Source organism: Capricornis sumatraensis, chromosome 8 (genome assembly GCF_032405125.1).
Source record: "Capricornis sumatraensis isolate serow.1 chromosome 8, serow.2, whole genome shotgun sequence".
In the NCBI taxonomy this organism is placed as follows: Eukaryota; Metazoa; Chordata; class Mammalia; order Artiodactyla; family Bovidae; genus Capricornis; species Capricornis sumatraensis.
The window spans coordinates 103,122,354-103,139,187 of NC_091076.1; the positions used below are offsets into that span (position 1 = coordinate 103,122,354).

Below are 16,834 nucleotides of genomic sequence, written 5' to 3' on the forward strand. Positions count from 1 at the left end.
CCACTCCAGTGTTCTTGCCTGGAGAATCCCAGGGATGGGGGACCCTGGTGGGCTGCCGTCTATGGGGTCACACAAAGTTGGACACGACTGAAGCGACTTCGCCGCTGCCGCCGCCGCACTTCAATCTCTGGCGGCATCTCACATTACCCTTCTTCCTCTTCATAGTTGCCTGTGCTATTCACATATGCATTTTCCACGTGAACCTTCCTATTGTTTTATCCATCACACTTCCTGTAAAACTCTTGATGATAGTGTAAATAGTATTTTTAGAAAGCGATGTACAAACTGAAGACCGCCTTCCCCCACTGGGGTCCTCCTGCTTGTGCTCAGGCCGTTCTCATTTTCTTGGTGGCTTTCTCAGCCATGGTAATCACGGTAGCTTGCAGGGAATTTGCTGGTCTTTGGGGGTAGATTAGAGTGAGGATCTGTTTGTATTAGACGGAGGAGGCCCGTGCCCTCTCCCGGGTCAGCTCGCCTCCCAGAGCTGGCGGTGGAGGGGCACGGAGCCACCCTGCGTCTCCACGGGCAGACTTGCCTGCCTCCTGCCTCCTCCCCTCCTTCCTCCTGCCCTGCAGTCTCTTCCCGCCCTGCTGTGCCCTCTGCCAAGGGCAGGAGGGAGCGGACCCCAAGAGTGGTCCTGGCAGCGATGAGTCCCCTTGCTGGGGCTGGAGCAGGCCCCCGTCTGGAAGGCGGGCTGCCTGCTGCCCCAGCTTTGCTGCCTGTGAACGGACTCAGGGCTGCTGGGACCTGGAGAGCGGGAGCCTGGGTTGGTGCCTGCAGCTGCTCTCGGACTTCTCTCAAACCTCGAGAGCCTTCTCTGGACCTCGGGCAGCTCTGAGAAGGGTTGATGTCTGGCACCAGGAGCCAGCTTTTTCCAGTCTGAGGTTAGAGTTAGGAACTGCTACCCTCTCAACTGCTTCCGGCCCTTCTCAGAGCGGGAACAGAAGCCAGTCTTGACTTCTTTGAAGAAGCATTTATGCTCTTGCTGCTGCTACTGCTACTGCTAAGTTGCTTCAGTCCTGTCCGACTCTGTGCGACTCCATAGATGGCAGCCCACCAGTCTCCGCCATCCCTGGGATTCTCCAGGCAAGAATACTGGAGTGGGTTGCCGTTTCCTTCTCCAGTTTATGCTCCTAGCTTTTACTAAAGAGTAACTCAGCATTTTAAAGCAGAAGGAATGGAGTAGAAAGGTTGAGACCTCACTCCATGCTTGCGTTTCCTGTGACGCAGGAGCAGGGGAGGTGGGAGTGCTTAGACGCCCAGGGCTCCGCCTGGTGCAGGCTTGCCTGGGGCCTTTGCCCAGAGGATGTGGGGCTTGGGGATGCATAGGATTAGCAAGTTTGTGATGCTGATGATTTGAAAGACACTGATCCGTTGCCTCTCAGGAGTTGTCTGTGGAATTAAGCACAGGTGGCTGGCCGTGGAAGCTGAGCTGTCAGGGGGCAGAAGACACTTAGTTCTGTGCCCCCTTCCTGAGCTGAAGTTTCGCTGCCTTAGATGACTGCCCTGTGTCCCTGTCACTTCTCTCTGGTCACCCCAGAAATGCGGCCTGTCCCTCTCTCCTGGTGCCCCCACCCCCTTTGTGACTCTACCTTACCGCCTGTCCAACAGCAGTCAGATGTCGTCTTCAGGCCAGACTTAAAGGACACCAAGACACCAGTCAGATAGGTGTCTTCAGGCCAGACTCAGAAGACGCCATTTCTGACTAGTGCAGCTTTTCCAGGAGTTTCCAGTTTGTTCTGTATCCCCGTTTGTCCTTTGTCCCCAGCCTCGTGTGCCCTCTCCCCGCTGGCCCGGCCTCAGCTCCCGTGAGGCCTCTGGGACAGCCGGCTTTGCCGGCTTTGCTGTTGCTGACCCCGCAGCACCTGTCACCAGTGTTCCATTGGCACTTATGCTGCTTGATTCTTTTTCTTTAAAAGGAACAGTAACATGGAAGCTCTTTGGGGGCTAAACCCATGTCTTACTGTCTCTGTATCTTCTGCAGTAACTAATAAAGCACCTAGTTTATGGGTGGTAACCATTTTTTCCCCAAAAGATTGTTGGAGTATGAGTCTGAGAAAGTCATTTTTTGAAGCGTTTATTTTCTCTGTTGGTAGATTTCCTGAGATTACTACCCTGTGCCCAGTCTTTTTCTCCAATCATCGCTGTGATTTCACAAACTTGATTATGGGGCTCTTTATTTGAGATCTGTCTGTAGATATGAGGTGAGCCACACTGCAGACTTCCTGTCGGTAGCTTTTCCCTGTCACTTCTTTTCTCCTTGCTTCCTCGGATCATACTGTTTGTGCAGAGAATTGACTGTGGTGTAGGCTTTGCTGCCAGCGAGTCTGGCCTGGAGGCACGTTGAGGTCTTTGCCAGTTTACACGTTGGAAGTCCAGCCCCAGCAGTGGACCCTCTGTGCTCAGTCGTGGCCGGTGGGTTCAGGACAAGCCACAGCAAGCCTGTACCTTAGGACCGAGTTGTGCACAGGAAGTGATGTCAGGATCCACCTACTGGGACCTTTAAATCCCTGGAGGGTTTGTGTGCCTATTTTGATGTTACCTCAAAAGGGGGGATGTAGCCCTTAGGACTGTGTAGAGTGCTGTGAGAATATTTATGATATTTTACTGGAAGGCAAGAGTTTCATTTCATGGACAGAAACCCCCCTGCGAATAGGACAGTTTCCAACCAGGTGTTAAACTTCGTGATACAAACATGTTCAGGGGAGACCGTATAGATGAAGAAGGCCTTTAGTGATGGTTCTTTTGTGTGAACTGAGGGAGTTCTTTCTGGAAGAGGTGGTCTTGGCTGTGGAGGATGAGCCTCTGAACAACAAGAAGGAAATGGAGATAGGTTGGAAACCTGTCTCCCTGGGGCCAGGTGGTTTGTGATTGCTTACCAGACCCAGTGTCTAGTAAGGACACTCAGCTGGTTCGTTTGTTGAAAACTTGTCTTCCTTTGTAGCTTTAAACAGAGATTTCATAATTTTAGCATTTATTTCTCATAGATTTGGTATGATTCTTTTAGACGAGAACTCTTATGACACAAAAATAAAAATTTTCATATTGTGACTGTTTCTTTAAAGACAGGCTGGGCCTGCAAAGCCCAAGTGTTGGTCAAGTCTGGTGACCCTGTGCTGGTGATGAGGAGCTCACATTAGTGTAGTGGAAGGAGGGAGCCCTCTATCAGCAGCTTCCTGAGGACAGAGCACTCGAAGGCAGGCCAGAGTGTGGGATTTTCCGTTTTTCCCTCTTTCTGTTGTGTGTCTGGAGTGGTGGTTCTTAGGCAGGGAGGTTTGACCCTGCAGGGGATTTGGCATGTCTGGAAGCCTGTGGGGCTGTCCTCTCTGGGGGGTAGGGTGAGATGCTGCTGCGGGGGTGCAGTTAAATGTGCCCTAAGGCACAGGACACCCTCCCACACAGAAGGAGCCCCCAAGCGTCAGAAGTGCCAAGATCAGAGAACTTCATCTAGTGTAGTGGTTTATTTTCTCTTTTTCTCCTCGTGTTTTTGGCACTTGTTTTAATCCTTAGGTCTCTTCCCTTATTAGTCAAAGGCAGTGCTTCCCAGAGGAGTCGGCAGATGCAGCCTGCAGTCGCCCCGTGTCCTGAGCCTCCAGACTCCACGTCTGGGGCCTGAGGTCCCCAATGTGTGTGTCTGCCAATGCCCTTGGTGATCCTCACACCTCGAGGTGGACAGCCACTCCTCAGGCTGTAGTGAGCCTGTCACCAGCCGTCTTACAGCATTGTCCTAGACCCGCCTGCCACTCGCCCAGCGTGTATTGGCACACTGGGTTGGAGCCTCTGGTGCTTGTGGCCTGAGTAGGAGGCAGGCCATTTTAGGAAAAGGCTGGAGCAGGTCACCTGGAGACAAGGGGCTTAGGGCTGCAGAGGACCAGAAGGGGTGGGGCGTGGGGGGACATTCGAGCAGCGGGGTCAGCATCCCTGCCTGCTGACGCTGTTGCCGGGGGAGTCAGGGGGTAGGGGGAGACGGGAGGTGGCCTTCTGCTGAGGGTGACGGAATAGTCTGCATTCTGGATCCTACCCTCCTGTTTATCCACTCAGGGAGGAGAGGCACCTTAAGTAAGGGTTAACATCCTCCCAGGGAAGCCACCATCAGTCTTTTGCTTCCAAGGGGGAGAAAAAAGCCGCTGCAGCCTGTGAGCAAAGGCTCGTGGTGCGTCCCCTCCCCCTCGGAGGCCTCGAGTGGGGGCGCGGTGGGCGGGGCGCTGTAATTGCATTCATGGAAATAAGCCTGGAGGACTGAGCACACGCTCGGAGTGTCCGCCTGGTGATAGCTCCGCGGCCGTCTCCAAACACGCCGGCCTTCTGCACCAGATCGACTTCCTCCGCACCTGGGTTTCTGCTCAGCTTTTGTGTCCCCGCCTGGCTGCCGCCTCTGCCCGGGCAGTGCGTGCGCACATGCAGCGCGGGCCCCGTCCCTGCCTCCACCCGGCGCTGGCGGGGCGGCCGGGGGCCTGGGACTGGGGAGTCTTGGTGCCGGGCCACCATGGCCTCTGAAGCGGACAGCTGCCACCTGCCAGGGCGTTGACGTCGCTGCCCCAGGGCTGCCGGGATCCTGGGGCCACTGGAGAGGGGACTCGCCCCGGGTAAGAGGCCGGGTGGGTGGCGCGGGTGAGCCCGCCGTGTGGAGCTTCCCGTACAGCGTGAATCCCTCTGCTATTACTATGCACCGCTGCCGGCCTCTCCCACCCTGGAGCCAGGCAAGCCTGATGTGTGCAGCGGCTGCTTCTCTGCATGTCTGTCGTGTGGTTTCGCATTCTACTCTCTTCCTAGGTTGTTTTTTTTCTTTTTTTTCCAGTAGCTTCTTCTGATAGAGGTTTCAGCCTTCAGTGTGGTTTCTTCTAGGCCCCAGATTAAGGAATAAGCTAATAACCAATTTGTATGGTCTTGCTAGGATGAGGTTAAAAAAAGGAGGACAGAAAGCAGAGGGGCAAATTCTGAGAGGTCCCCCTCCCAACCCACCCCTAGAGTTTTAATTTACTCGTTAAAAACTTGGGAACCTTCCCCTGGTATGAGTAGCCCTCTTCCCAAAAATGCACAGAGAAGAGCAGCTGGAGCCCCTTGTGTATTTTGCTGCCATGAGTCTGTTCCAGCTGCCGGGCTGAGGGGGTATGTCTCAGTCCGCAGAAATAGTCAGGGTTTTACAAAGGGCCAGCACGCACATAGGTTTTAGGAAGGGGAGTAAAGTGAGAGGGAACTGAGTTACGTGCCTCGGGTCCCCACCGAACCTCTCTTTTGGGGGGAAGGGGTGTGGTGGCACGGCTGTGTGGTGCCCAGATGGCAGCGGGCTTGGGGAGGGGGAGCTTGCTCTGCCTGGGAGGAAGGAGAAGGGCACAGTGACGGTGGGGTTTGTCTGCTGGGACGGGAGCTCCCAGGCTTGCCCTGAGAGTGGAGGGCTCCTTTCTCGAGAAGCCAGAGGTGGAACGTGATTCTCCTTGTCAAGCTGGCTCCAACTCTGCTTTCAGTCCATGAGACCCTTTCAGAAACAGCCTTGGAGACAGAGATTGGACATATGAGCACTGGGAAGAAACTGCTGCAGAAGTCCAGCTGGACCACGTATACCACTGCCAGGTTTTAGAAAAAGCTTGAGGTTCTTAAATGATTGTTTTCTAGTTTTCAGCTTTTATTGAAAGCAGATGTTAACTTTATTTTCTAAACCAAACTTTTAGGATAAAATTTTATGACTTTGTCTCTTTTATTACCTTGAAATTTTATCTCATTTCCCTTTGATTACAAAAACCTGTCTTCAGGTTCTTTTTTATTAGATAAAATGTGTCCATTTCTTCCTAAGAAAGGTAAGATGATAAAATACGTTGCTTTCATGAGGAAGTTTATGGAGCTGTTTAATAGACACCCTCTCACTGGGAAAGGCGAGGATGCTGACATGCCCATTCCTGCTTAAGGAAACCAAGGTAGGGAGAGATGGTGGTTTTTACCAGGTCACAGAACCACTCACTGGTCAGTGAAGCCCCACTCAACTCCTTGGGGTAGGGGTAGGTGCCCCCTACCTCAACTCCTGGGCAGTGTCTCATCTCAGTTAAGGAGGCCTGAATTTTTTAGGTTAGTGGTTAGATGAGATGTCTATAAGATTGATACAGGAATAAAGTTGTCCTTAAAGATCCAGACTACAGGAATAAAATCTTTAATATCCTTACTTCTGGGTGGGAGACTGAGTGGTTTTTATGTGGAAAGAATTTAAGCTATAAGAGTAAATATTCACATTGGTAATTTGCTGGGCACCTTTCACCTTTGATGTTGAATGTCAGTTATGCTAGCACATGCCAATTTAATTCCTTTTGGTCCTGTTGGTATGTCTACATTCTTTTAGTCACTTAGGCTGTGAATTGCTTGCCTGGTGGCTCAGACAGTAAAGAATCAGCTTGCAATGTGGGAGACCTGGGTTTGATCCCTGGGTTGGGAAGATCCCTTGGAGGAGGGCATGGCAACCCACTCCAGTATTCTTGCCTGGAGAATCCCCGTGGACAGAGGAGCCTAGCAGGCTACAGTCCATGGGGAAGCAAAGAGTCGGACATGACTGAGCAACTAAGCACAGCACAGGCTGTAAATTGGTGGTGAGACCCTTCTTTTACAGTGCTTTATACAAAGATCAGATCATAGCTTCTGAGAATAGGGACTAAGCTTAGCAGAAATCAGGAATTCAGTATATTGCTATTAAAACTCTTGTTTCATTTATTTTTAATTGTGGTGAAATATAGGTAACATAAAATTTACCATTTTAAGTGTACAGTTCAGTAACATGAAGTTCATTCACTCACATAGTTGTACAGACATCATCATTATCCATCTCTAGAACTTTTATGAAACTGAAACTCTGTCCCTGCTGAATTTTGGCTCCCCATTGTCCCCTCCCCCAGACACCCACCATTCCACTTTCTGTCTCTGTGAACTTGGCTTCTCTGGGAACCTCATGTAAGTGGAATTGTCCAGGATTGGTGCTCTTGTGGCTGGCTTATTTCACTGAGCATAATGTCTTCTGGGTTCCTTCATCCTGTAGTATGTGTCAGAATTTCATTCCTTTTCAAGGCAGAATAATATGGTATTGAGTTTCACAAAGGGTTGCTATAGTTTGACTTACGGAGGGAAAAGGAATTGTTTCCCAAAGTTGGAAGACCTTCTGTAAAGTCGTGAGATGATCAGGTCAGCACCCAGTTGACCATGTATGTGTCCCCAGGTTTCCGGTTTCAGTCACATCCCTTTTCCTTGTCCTTCTGTGTCTGGTCTGACAACACCCTGAGATCTGTCTCAAGTGTGAGGCTGTCAGCGAAGCCCCTTAGTCATATCTTTTTGTTTCACTCATCTCTATGTTGCCTGTTCTTAAGGACCCTATGACTTTTGGTTGTTTTCTTATCCCTGTCAAGAATATCTGACCTTGTGTATTTCTAATGTCAGCATAGAATTGAGAGTTTTGTGAAAGTTTGCTGACTGTTTGTGTGTCACCCAAAGCCTGAGTTTTTTCCAGTCGTTAGAATTTTTTCACACTGGAAGGTGCTGGGATCTCCTGGGAGACCAGGTGACTTACCCCAGGGCAGGGCAGAGCAAGCGATCTGACCGGAGGATCTGTCTGCATAGGCTGAGTCAGGAAGGGCCCAGTGTGTGACCAGCACTCGCCACATGGCAGGCTCTTTGATCTTTGTCTCTGGAGGCAGTAGACACAGCGCCCTCAGTCCATGGGCAGCTTCCCAGATTTGTGCTCTGAAGCCCAAAAGCTGTTCATACATAGCTTGTGTTCCCTCTGGAGCTGGTAACAGTTTCTGGAGAGGGTGCAGGAAGGTCCAGTTCTTAATTTACCTTTCTTTCTTTTTTAAAAAAATTCAGTATAGTTGATTTACAGTGTTGTGTTAATTTCTGGTGTACAGTAGAGTGATTCATATATATATATATATTTGTGTGTATATATACACACACATTCTCTTTCATATTCTTTCCATTATGGTTTATCACAATATATTGAATATAGTTCCCTGTGCTCTATAGTAGGACCTTGTTGCTTATCCATTCTGTGTACAATAGTTTTTGCATCTGCTAATCGGCATCCTTGACCTGGCTGCTGTGGCTCCAGGCAGGCGGATGGTTTCTGAGGCCTTGTGTGTTTTCAGTTTCATGAAACTCCAGCCTTGCTTAGCAGGGCCCCCTGGCGCAGGCTCTGGAGGGCAGGAAGCCTGTCTGCACAGTGGCATCCTCCTGGGCTGCATGGGGGCCAGACCTGTCTGTCTACCCTCTCCACATGTAGGGAAAGGGAGTGCCTTCTGACTCTTGACCTGCCTTTTAAAATGTTGCCCTGCTGTGCTGGTTTAAATTTGGACCCTTGTTATCACCGGAAGGCAGGGGCTATATATAAGAAGGATGATGCTCGATGATTATGGTGGAAAAGGTAAGGCAAATTTAAATCTAGGCAGTGGGACCCGGTGTAGCTGGAGCCTCTCAGGGAGCTGTGTCTGGGCCCTAAAACACATCTCCAACACTTTGATGTATGTCACTCCTGGGGACCAGGGACAGAAAGCAAGCAAGGTCCCTTTTGGCCTGTATTCTTGTTGAGCAGAAACTGCTGTCAGTGGGTCTCTCTTTTCAGTTGGACTTCACTGCAGGTCTCTGGGCACCTGCCTGTGGCCTCAGGGGCTGGAGAAGCTGGACCTAGTGATGCCGCCCTATGCATTTCTACTTGCCCCCAGCCCGGAAGGAGGGCACTGTCCCTTTAAGACAGCCTCCTTTGTATGCGCTGGATGGAGCACATTGCAGCTCTGGGTTTCTGCTGGTTAAATCTGCAGAGCAACATTTAAATAAAGAAATAAATAGAGGGTCCCCTTGTGTGGCTTTCCTATTCACAGCTGAGTACAATGATCCCTTGTTGTTGTAGGCTCTTTAATCCCCTTCATTAAATAGGAGCCTTGCGAGGGAATGGTGAGGGGCTGCTGCTGGAATGGTCCCCGTGCTGAAGCAGGACACCTTGTAAATTAACCTTTGCAGGCATGAATTCCCGAGGCCTCCGGGCCCTCTGCTCTGTGTCCTTTCTGTGCAGGCCGCTGCCTCCCTAGCTGCCATTCTATTCAGGAGAAGAGGGCTTAGCTGCCTCCCTGGCACAGAAGTGTGGCTGCAGCACGTGGCGGTCGGGGGAGGGAGGAGTTGTTTGTTGCTCTGCCATCTGGCCCATCAGCAGATATTTTACAGTTTAACCCCAGTGGCTACGCAGGAGAGCCCGGGCCTGGGCAGAGAGATGCCTTTGCCAGGTGCCCCTGCCACTCCCTCAGAATCTCGAGGTGGATGTGGTGGGTTCTGAGTACCAGCTGTTCCTGTCCTGGTGGTGGCTTGCAGGGTCCTGGAGATGCCAGCCAGGATCCTCGGGACCTGTCTCTCCTTCAGCTCTCCAGCTGTGGTTTTGATTCTTCATGCTGTTAAATGAAATTAAGCATTTTGTCTATGAATTTTTTTTTCCTCATGGGCAATATGAGAATGAAGGCTTGAGTTGAAGATTTGGTGTTGCATTGATAAGTTTAATCAAAGGAAAATAGATTTGTTAAAATGTTGGTTTTTTTCTCATCTCAGAAACAAATTCCACTAGAAAAATGAGATCTAAATCTGCTTTTTTTGGGTAAGTTCTTAGGTGAGTTATTGACCCCTAAAGGAAGCAGTGTTGTGATTTGAGGGGGCTAGATGTAGAATGGAGAAGTGATTTAGAAATCACGGGGTTAATGTCAGGAGACTGCTTCAAAGTAACTGTGAATGAATGTCTTGCTGATTCTAACTGCACATGGGCTAGAACACCTTCCATCTGTCTTTTCTCATAACCATAGATTAACATTTTTATTTTTCATTAAAAATCCAGTTGTACCTAGCTGTATTTTTTTAAAGCAGATATTCAAGAGCTTATGTTCCCCATCTCTCTCCACTCCCAGACACACCCTTCCCAGAAGCAATCACTCAGAATTAGCTTTCTCTGACTTTTGATCTTCTGGTAGGTGCAGCCAGGTCTGTATTAATATTCTTGTCTTGCTGATTGTTGTGTCAAAGACTCTCTCCTGATTTCCTTCACTCGCAGCATTCTTTCTCTCCACTCTCTCCCTGTCTGATAGTTCATCACAAATGTCTGGTCACTTAATTTTCATCTTTGAGATTTTCACACACACATTCACAACCTTGATTTCTGTCTGTGGTCTTTCGTGAGTGCCTCCTGCCCCTTTTGTAGGAGGAAACACAGGGACCCTGCTTGCCCTTCGTGTGCTCCCTGCCCTCCTCCAGCCCTCCCGCCTCTGTCCAGTCTTTCCCCACTCAACAAGTTGACAGCTGATTACGTACAGCTTTTGTTGTTGAGCCTGGATGAGCCTCTGTGTGTGCTCCGCTAGCGCCGCCCAAGACCAGAGCGCATGCTGCTCATCTCTCCTGGGAGCTGCTCCCAGCACCAAGGTCCTGCCTCTCCGTCCGTGCCTCCCCTTGGCCTGTGGCTTGTACCCTGATGCCCTCTATCCTCTGTTTCTCCTGTTTCCAGCTGCCTTGTTATTCTGCTGAGAGGAGACCCAGCGATGCCTTCTTCCATCGTAAATGCTCCAGCTCTTTCGTATTTTTTCTCTCGTGACCTTCCGGAACAACTGTCCTGTATGAAGGCTAACCCAGAATAGCCGAGTGCGTAGATTCTGAAAAGGAAGCCACCACTGAGAGTTTCCAGTTTGGAACAATAAAATTTGACTTCTCAGGGTACCCAGCCATCTTGAGATACAAATTTTTCTTATCATGGTTCTGCTTTAAATGCAGCTTGTTATGGGGACTGTAGTCCTGCCTCTGATGGTGAGACTCAGTGGTGATCTGATGAGGCCATCTCTGGTTCACAGTCAAAGCCTGGTTGTTCATTCCCCTGTGGAATAGCTGTTAAAGAGATGAACTATTACCTAAGATTCTCAAAACCATGTTATATTGGAATGAATCTTTGTCTTTTAGAAGCTCAAAAAATTAGTTTCTTAAAGGGAACTTCTCATCTTCATGGACTAGAAATTTTTCTGGTTTATGACGTCCAGAAAAAGCAGAATAAACTCCCTTTAGGCTTGCTTTTCTCTAGAATGGGGTGTGAATCAGTAGAATTTGTGTTGTTTCTGAGTGGTTTTTGCTCAAACTAGAGCTAAGCTGTTGTTAGTTAACTTTCTCCTGACGTAGCTATTGGAATGCTCACCCTGGCTTCCTAGAGACACAGTTGGAGCCTCACGTGGAAGGCCTGGGCTGCATTTAGGTGGTCTGTTGGGATCTCTAGGTGGCTGTGTCTTCCAGCCTTTAGTGTACTGAGAGTGTGTTTCAAACTGCAGTGCACTTATTAGGCTATGAAATCAATTTCATGGGCTAAAGCTACTGTTAGGAAAGTTAAAACAGTAGGAAATGTCAGTGGATTTCACATGATGAGAGTATTATTTTGTTAACTGTTGTGTTCGGGGCAGATTGGGTTGTGAAGTCAAATGCATTTCTTAATTGTGGGTCTTGAAGTTTGAAAGACACTTTTCTATGAAAGGGTGGGGGAAAACTGGATTAAAAGGGAGAAGTCAGCTGAGACTCTAATACAGCTAATTAACCTGTGCTGAGGCTTAATCGCGGTGGTCTCTGCTGTCTCACATGATTTGTATGAAACATTCGGGGAGAAGAACTGCTCACTGAGCGCAGTAGGTTCAGTTTCAGCAGCACGGCTGGTGAGTCGCGCACCCTGACTTCACTCTCAAGCCGAGCTATTCCTCTGTGCCACCCAAGCAGGAATGTCACATGAGCCACAAGGGCAGTGTTGCTCTCTAGCAGCCTCTGAGAGCGCAATTAAAATACTGTATTTTGTGTACCAAGTTATTTCAACGTGTCATCAATATAAAATAGTATTAAAGAAATATGTTACTTTTTTGTACAGTCTGGTGTGTCTTTACATACACCATACATCTCAAACTGGGCTAGTCACATTTCGAGTGCTTACTACCCACATGTGGCCCGTGACCATCACGTCACATGGAGCAGTTCTCACTTAGGCGCCTGTGCGAAAGATGGATGCCCGCAGTAATTCTGATGATAAGAGCTTCTTCTAAAACATTATTCAAAAATGTTCAAAAAAGCAGAGAGAAAAGTCCCCATAACCCCATCCCCGACTTAAGCATTGTTTCAATTTGGGGATGTATCCTTCTAGATTTTTTTCTCTGTACAACTAGCCTCCCTGCTCCAGAAGTGGCACAAAACTGTCATTCACATTGCTTTGCAGTTGTCTCCCCTCCCTGCTAGGGTCCTAGATATCGTCACATGTCAGGGTGGATTCAGTGAGGGAACAGAGACCTGGAGAGATTGGTTAACCAGGGGCCTGAGCCCCCGAGCCTGTGAGTTGGGAATGGCTGACATCGTCGCATGTCAGGGTGGAATCAGTGAGGGAACAGAGACCCGGAGAGATTGGTTAACCAGGGGCCTGAGCCCCCGAGCCTGTGGGTTGGGAATGGCTGACATTGTCGCATGTCAGGGTGGATTCAGTGAGGGAACAGAGACCCGGAACTGTTCCTTCATCAGAGCTTTTCTCTGTGATCCGTGGTCCTTTCCAACTTTGGTCAGCCTGAATGGGAGCCAGAGTCTCCCTATCAGTCGGTCATTTCAGACACAGGCTTCTTGCCTCTTCTGTGGTATCTTTGTGGTCCAAATTGTATTTATTTTGGGTAAGGTAAAAGCGTTCTTAGTAACCTTTCCCTCCTTTTTTGTAGTTCCCAGTGACCTGACTGCAGAGGAGCGCCAGGAGCTGGAGAACATTCGGCGGAGAAAGCAGGAGCTGCTGGCCGACATCCAGGTAGGAGCTGGGCAGCACCTTGACCAGGGGTCTTCTCATGACGCCTTCTGACTTGCTCTCACCACAGTTTGGACCAGGTGCAGGAATTGACAACCATCTTTGCTCAATGAGGGAGAATGGAATCTCAAAGTGGGGGGGTGCTCTGTGAGCTGCACCCAGCTGGTCAGCTGTCAGGCTAGAGTGACCCCAGGTCTTCTGACTGTGACTTCAGGCTAAGCAGACCCACATCCACATCCTGGTGGCCATTTTCTGGCAGGGCAATTCTAGAGAGAGAATTTTGGTTCTTTGAACTTTAGTTTCTTCTTCTGCAAGATAGGAGTGAAAGCACCTCTTGATACGTTGTCATTAGTTGGATTATTTTAGGCCTTGGGAAGCCATTTCTTTTGGAATTCTCTGTAAAATATTTGGAAGCCCAAGGGCAGTGAAGGGAGGGGGCACACCCTGTAACCCCGAGCTGCAGCGTGTTGAGGAAAGACTGGGTGTGCTCCAGTGTTGGTGTGAGCGTACTTTGCTGTTACCTAGTTCTTTGAGTCCTTCCTCACTGGTAGATGCTGGAAAAGCATAGCAGTTCTTCACTCAAAGCCCCCTCCACCCAGCCAGTGAACTCTCCACTGTGCAGACCTGCTTCGATGGGGCAGGAGGTGGAAGGCATAGCCAGGAGTGGCGTTCCCTTTGCTGGCCACTTGGCGGCAGTGTTGGCCCAGTACAGGCACTGCTGGCTGGGCAGCTGGGTGCCTGGGGGACTGGTTTGTCCTGGTTTGTCCCCGCTTCAGTGAGCTGCTGATGCACTGCGACAGACTGTCCAGGCAGCTGTTTTCCAGTGGAAAATACATATTTCACATGGTGTATATGATTATAAACTTCTTTCCTAGACTGTAAACTCCTTGAGGTCAGGATGTTATCTTTCTCTTCTTTGTATTCCCTAGAATGATTACAGTCTGGTAGGAACTCAAGAAACATTTGTTGAACAGACGAATTTTCCAGAAATTTTTAGGTTTTGGGGGGCGTTGTCTTTATTTTGTTTGCTCTGTTTTACTTTTTGGTCAGAGCGAGTTACAGGAGATTTTGGTGATTTTGTTCTGATCTGTATCTTCCTCCTGGTGATTCTGGACTGTGTGTTTTGCAGAGGCTGAAGGATGAGATAGCAGAAGTAGCTAATGAAATTGAAAACCTGGGGTCCACAGAAGAGAGGTGAGTCTGTCCTTTTCTGGGTGGTTTTGTGGTTGTGGCATTGCCAAGTGCCAGCCTAGAATTGTGCCCGTGCCATGTGCTTAAGGAGAAAGTGCATCTTCTGCCTTCTTTTCTGAGCAAGCACGTATGTAGCCATACTTTCTGCCTTCCGCGCAGGGACTCCTGAATGTGAAGGCTTTTGATGTTTTTGGAAAGGCTGAACTGGAGAACTTGGCAGGTCCCCCAAAATCTTAAACTGCCTTTAAATTGTTGTGTGAACTATTTCTTCTCTTCTCTTATCCACTGGGTTCCTATTTTAGTGTTTCCATTTTTTGCTTTGGGTAAAGGAAAAGCTTAACGGATGCTGCTGATGCAGCTCCAGAAGGCTGGAGGCCCAGTTGTGTCTAGGCATCACTGCAAGCTTGCTTGTGCCTCCCTAACACTTAAGAGAACGTAGAAGTGAGATTATAGCACAAAGTGCCAAGGCGTGTCTGCTGGTTCTTTTTTTCCTTTGACATTCCTTAAAGCAGTGTTAGTTGCTTTGAGAGTTTAATTTTGAATGAGGTTCCCAGACCATTTTCTAACTGCTTAATGTCGTAAATGGGCTGTTTCTAATTCACTGCATGTCTATATTTTTCTAAGCCTAAGTCTCCCCGTCTAGCTTCAGGAGACCGTTGGATTTTGTTATTTAAAACTTGTGTGCACAGGGCCATGTGGATTAGTGAAGCTGCATGTCCAGCAGAAACCAGCCAGCTCATCCTGTCCAGTCTCTGCTTTGCCAGTTTTGAATTACAGCTTTCTTACTTGCCACTAAAAAAAAAAAATTGCTGCTTCAAAGAAATGGACAAATTGGTATTTGTCAGAATTTACCATTTCTGCTCTTACAAAAGGTACTCTTAAAAGAAATGAATAGGGATTTCCCTGGTGGTCCAGGGGCTGAGACTCTGCACTCCCAATGCAGTGGGCCTGGGTTTGATCCCTGGTCAGGGAACTGGAGACCCGGGTTCGATCCCTGGGTGGGGAAGATCCTCTGGAGAAGGAAATGGCAACCCACTCCAGTACTCTTGCCTGGAAAATTCCATGGATGGAGGAGCCTGGTAGGCTACAGTCCATGGGGTCAGAAAGAGTCGGACATGACTGAGCGACTTCGCCTCACCTCACCTCAGGGAACTAGGTCCCACGTGCCACAACTGAAGATCCTGTGTGCTGCAACCAAGACTCAGCACAGCCAAATAAATGTTTCAAAAAGGAAATGAATAGGCAGGCTACACACAAGGGGAGAAGACCTGCATTACCTATATTTGAAAAAAGACTTGTATCTGGAATCTATATAGAAAGAGCACATAAAACTCACTAATAAAAAGACAACTTGACTAAAAAGCAGGCAAAAAACCCCCATGAATGCTTTTACATGTATAATAGACACGTGAAAAATGCTCAGTATCATGAGTCATGAGGAGATGCCACTTTACACCCACTAGGATGGCCAGAGTTAAATAGACGGGTGGTGCCTCATGTTGCTGAGAGCTGGTGAGAACAAGCAGTGTAAACACTGGGGAAAACCGACTGGCAGTTCCTCCTAACGTTGACCGTATACCCCTGCTGTGCCCAGCAGTTCAGCTCCCAGGTATTTACTCAGGAGAAAGGAGAACACACCCACACGCATGAGGGCATCTATAGTGTTTTTATTTAAAATAGCCCCAAACTGGAATTAGCATTAATGTCCCCCAACAGATGAACGGATGAACAGATGAATTCATGAGCTATTAACTTACATAGTTAATATGTAACAATGCTCTAAAACTGGATTATGGCGATGGTTGCCCAACTCAGCAGACTTATTAAACATTGTTCAGATGTGCATTCAAAATGGGTATGTTATATGGTATGTAAATTATACCTCAATAAAATTTCAAGAATGACATGGAAAAAAAAAGAAACCCACTGTAGTAGAAGAAACAAAGGAGCCTAGGACCAGGGTCAGGATTTCAGTTGACCTTCCACAGTTAGACCCAAGTCTGCCTGAGCTTTCCTGGATAAACCTCAGACATCACTGCAGTCCACTGACACATGTGGGAGTTATGTCAGTCTTTCAGAAATTCCCGATTACCCAGAGTACTGAAGTGGCTGTGATGGTTGTTTTACAGGAAGAACATGCAGAGGAACAAACAGGTAGCCATGGGCAGGAAAAAATTCAACATGGATCCTAAAAAAGTAAGTGACGACAGCCAGCAGCCAGAGCCTGCAGTCTGTAAAGTGGCAGTTTCCACATCGTCAGCTGCAGCCTGGGGCATTTGAGACAGCCTCCCTTCCTTTCATGGAGTACAGCTCACGCCATGAGCCCTGCCTCCTGCAGAGCATAGGAAGTACTTATTGGACACTTCCTCTGTGTGCAGAGCAGCCGTCCCCAATTCTTCCTGGGCCCCCACCCCCTTTCTGGATGTTCCTGGTGTCTGAAGCACTATTGGTGTCTTCGCTGTCTTTCCAGGGGATCCAGTTCTTAATAGAGAATGATCTGCTGAAGAACACCTGTGAAGACATTGCCCAGTTCTTGTATAAAGGGGAAGGGCTCAACAAAACCGCCATTGGTGACTACCTGGGGGAGAGGTAAGACCTCCGGAGACCCCTGCAGTAGAGAAGGTTGGGCGGCAGTTACCTAGAGAAACAAACTCCAAGATGCCCCGAGCTTTGTCCCGGGACAGGTGGAGGTGTCCAGCAGCTGGTATCCTGTGTTCAGCCAGTACACAGAGGCTGCAGATCTTTCATCTAACATTTGGCTGCCTCCTGGGCTGCAGTGGGGTCTCAGCGCTCAGCCTGGGGGCAGCCTGACTGGGGGTCTGCACGACCTTGGATTCTCAGCATCATTGT

The 16,834-nt window shown here is 48.9% G+C and overlaps 1 protein-coding gene across 1 annotated transcript in view; it reads left to right on the forward strand.

The window, feature by feature from the left end:
* Nucleotides 1–16,834, forward strand: part of CYTH1 (cytohesin 1) — a 75,337-nt gene that overhangs the window by 42,761 nt on the left and 15,742 nt on the right. Inside the window, exons 2-5 of the mRNA XM_068976261.1 lie at nt 12,714–12,796; nt 13,923–13,987; nt 16,114–16,180; nt 16,455–16,573. Of these exons, the coding sequence (XP_068832362.1) occupies nt 12,714–12,796; nt 13,923–13,987; nt 16,114–16,180; nt 16,455–16,573 (334 nt within the window). The remainder of the gene's footprint in view (nt 1–12,713; nt 12,797–13,922; nt 13,988–16,113; nt 16,181–16,454; nt 16,574–16,834) is intronic.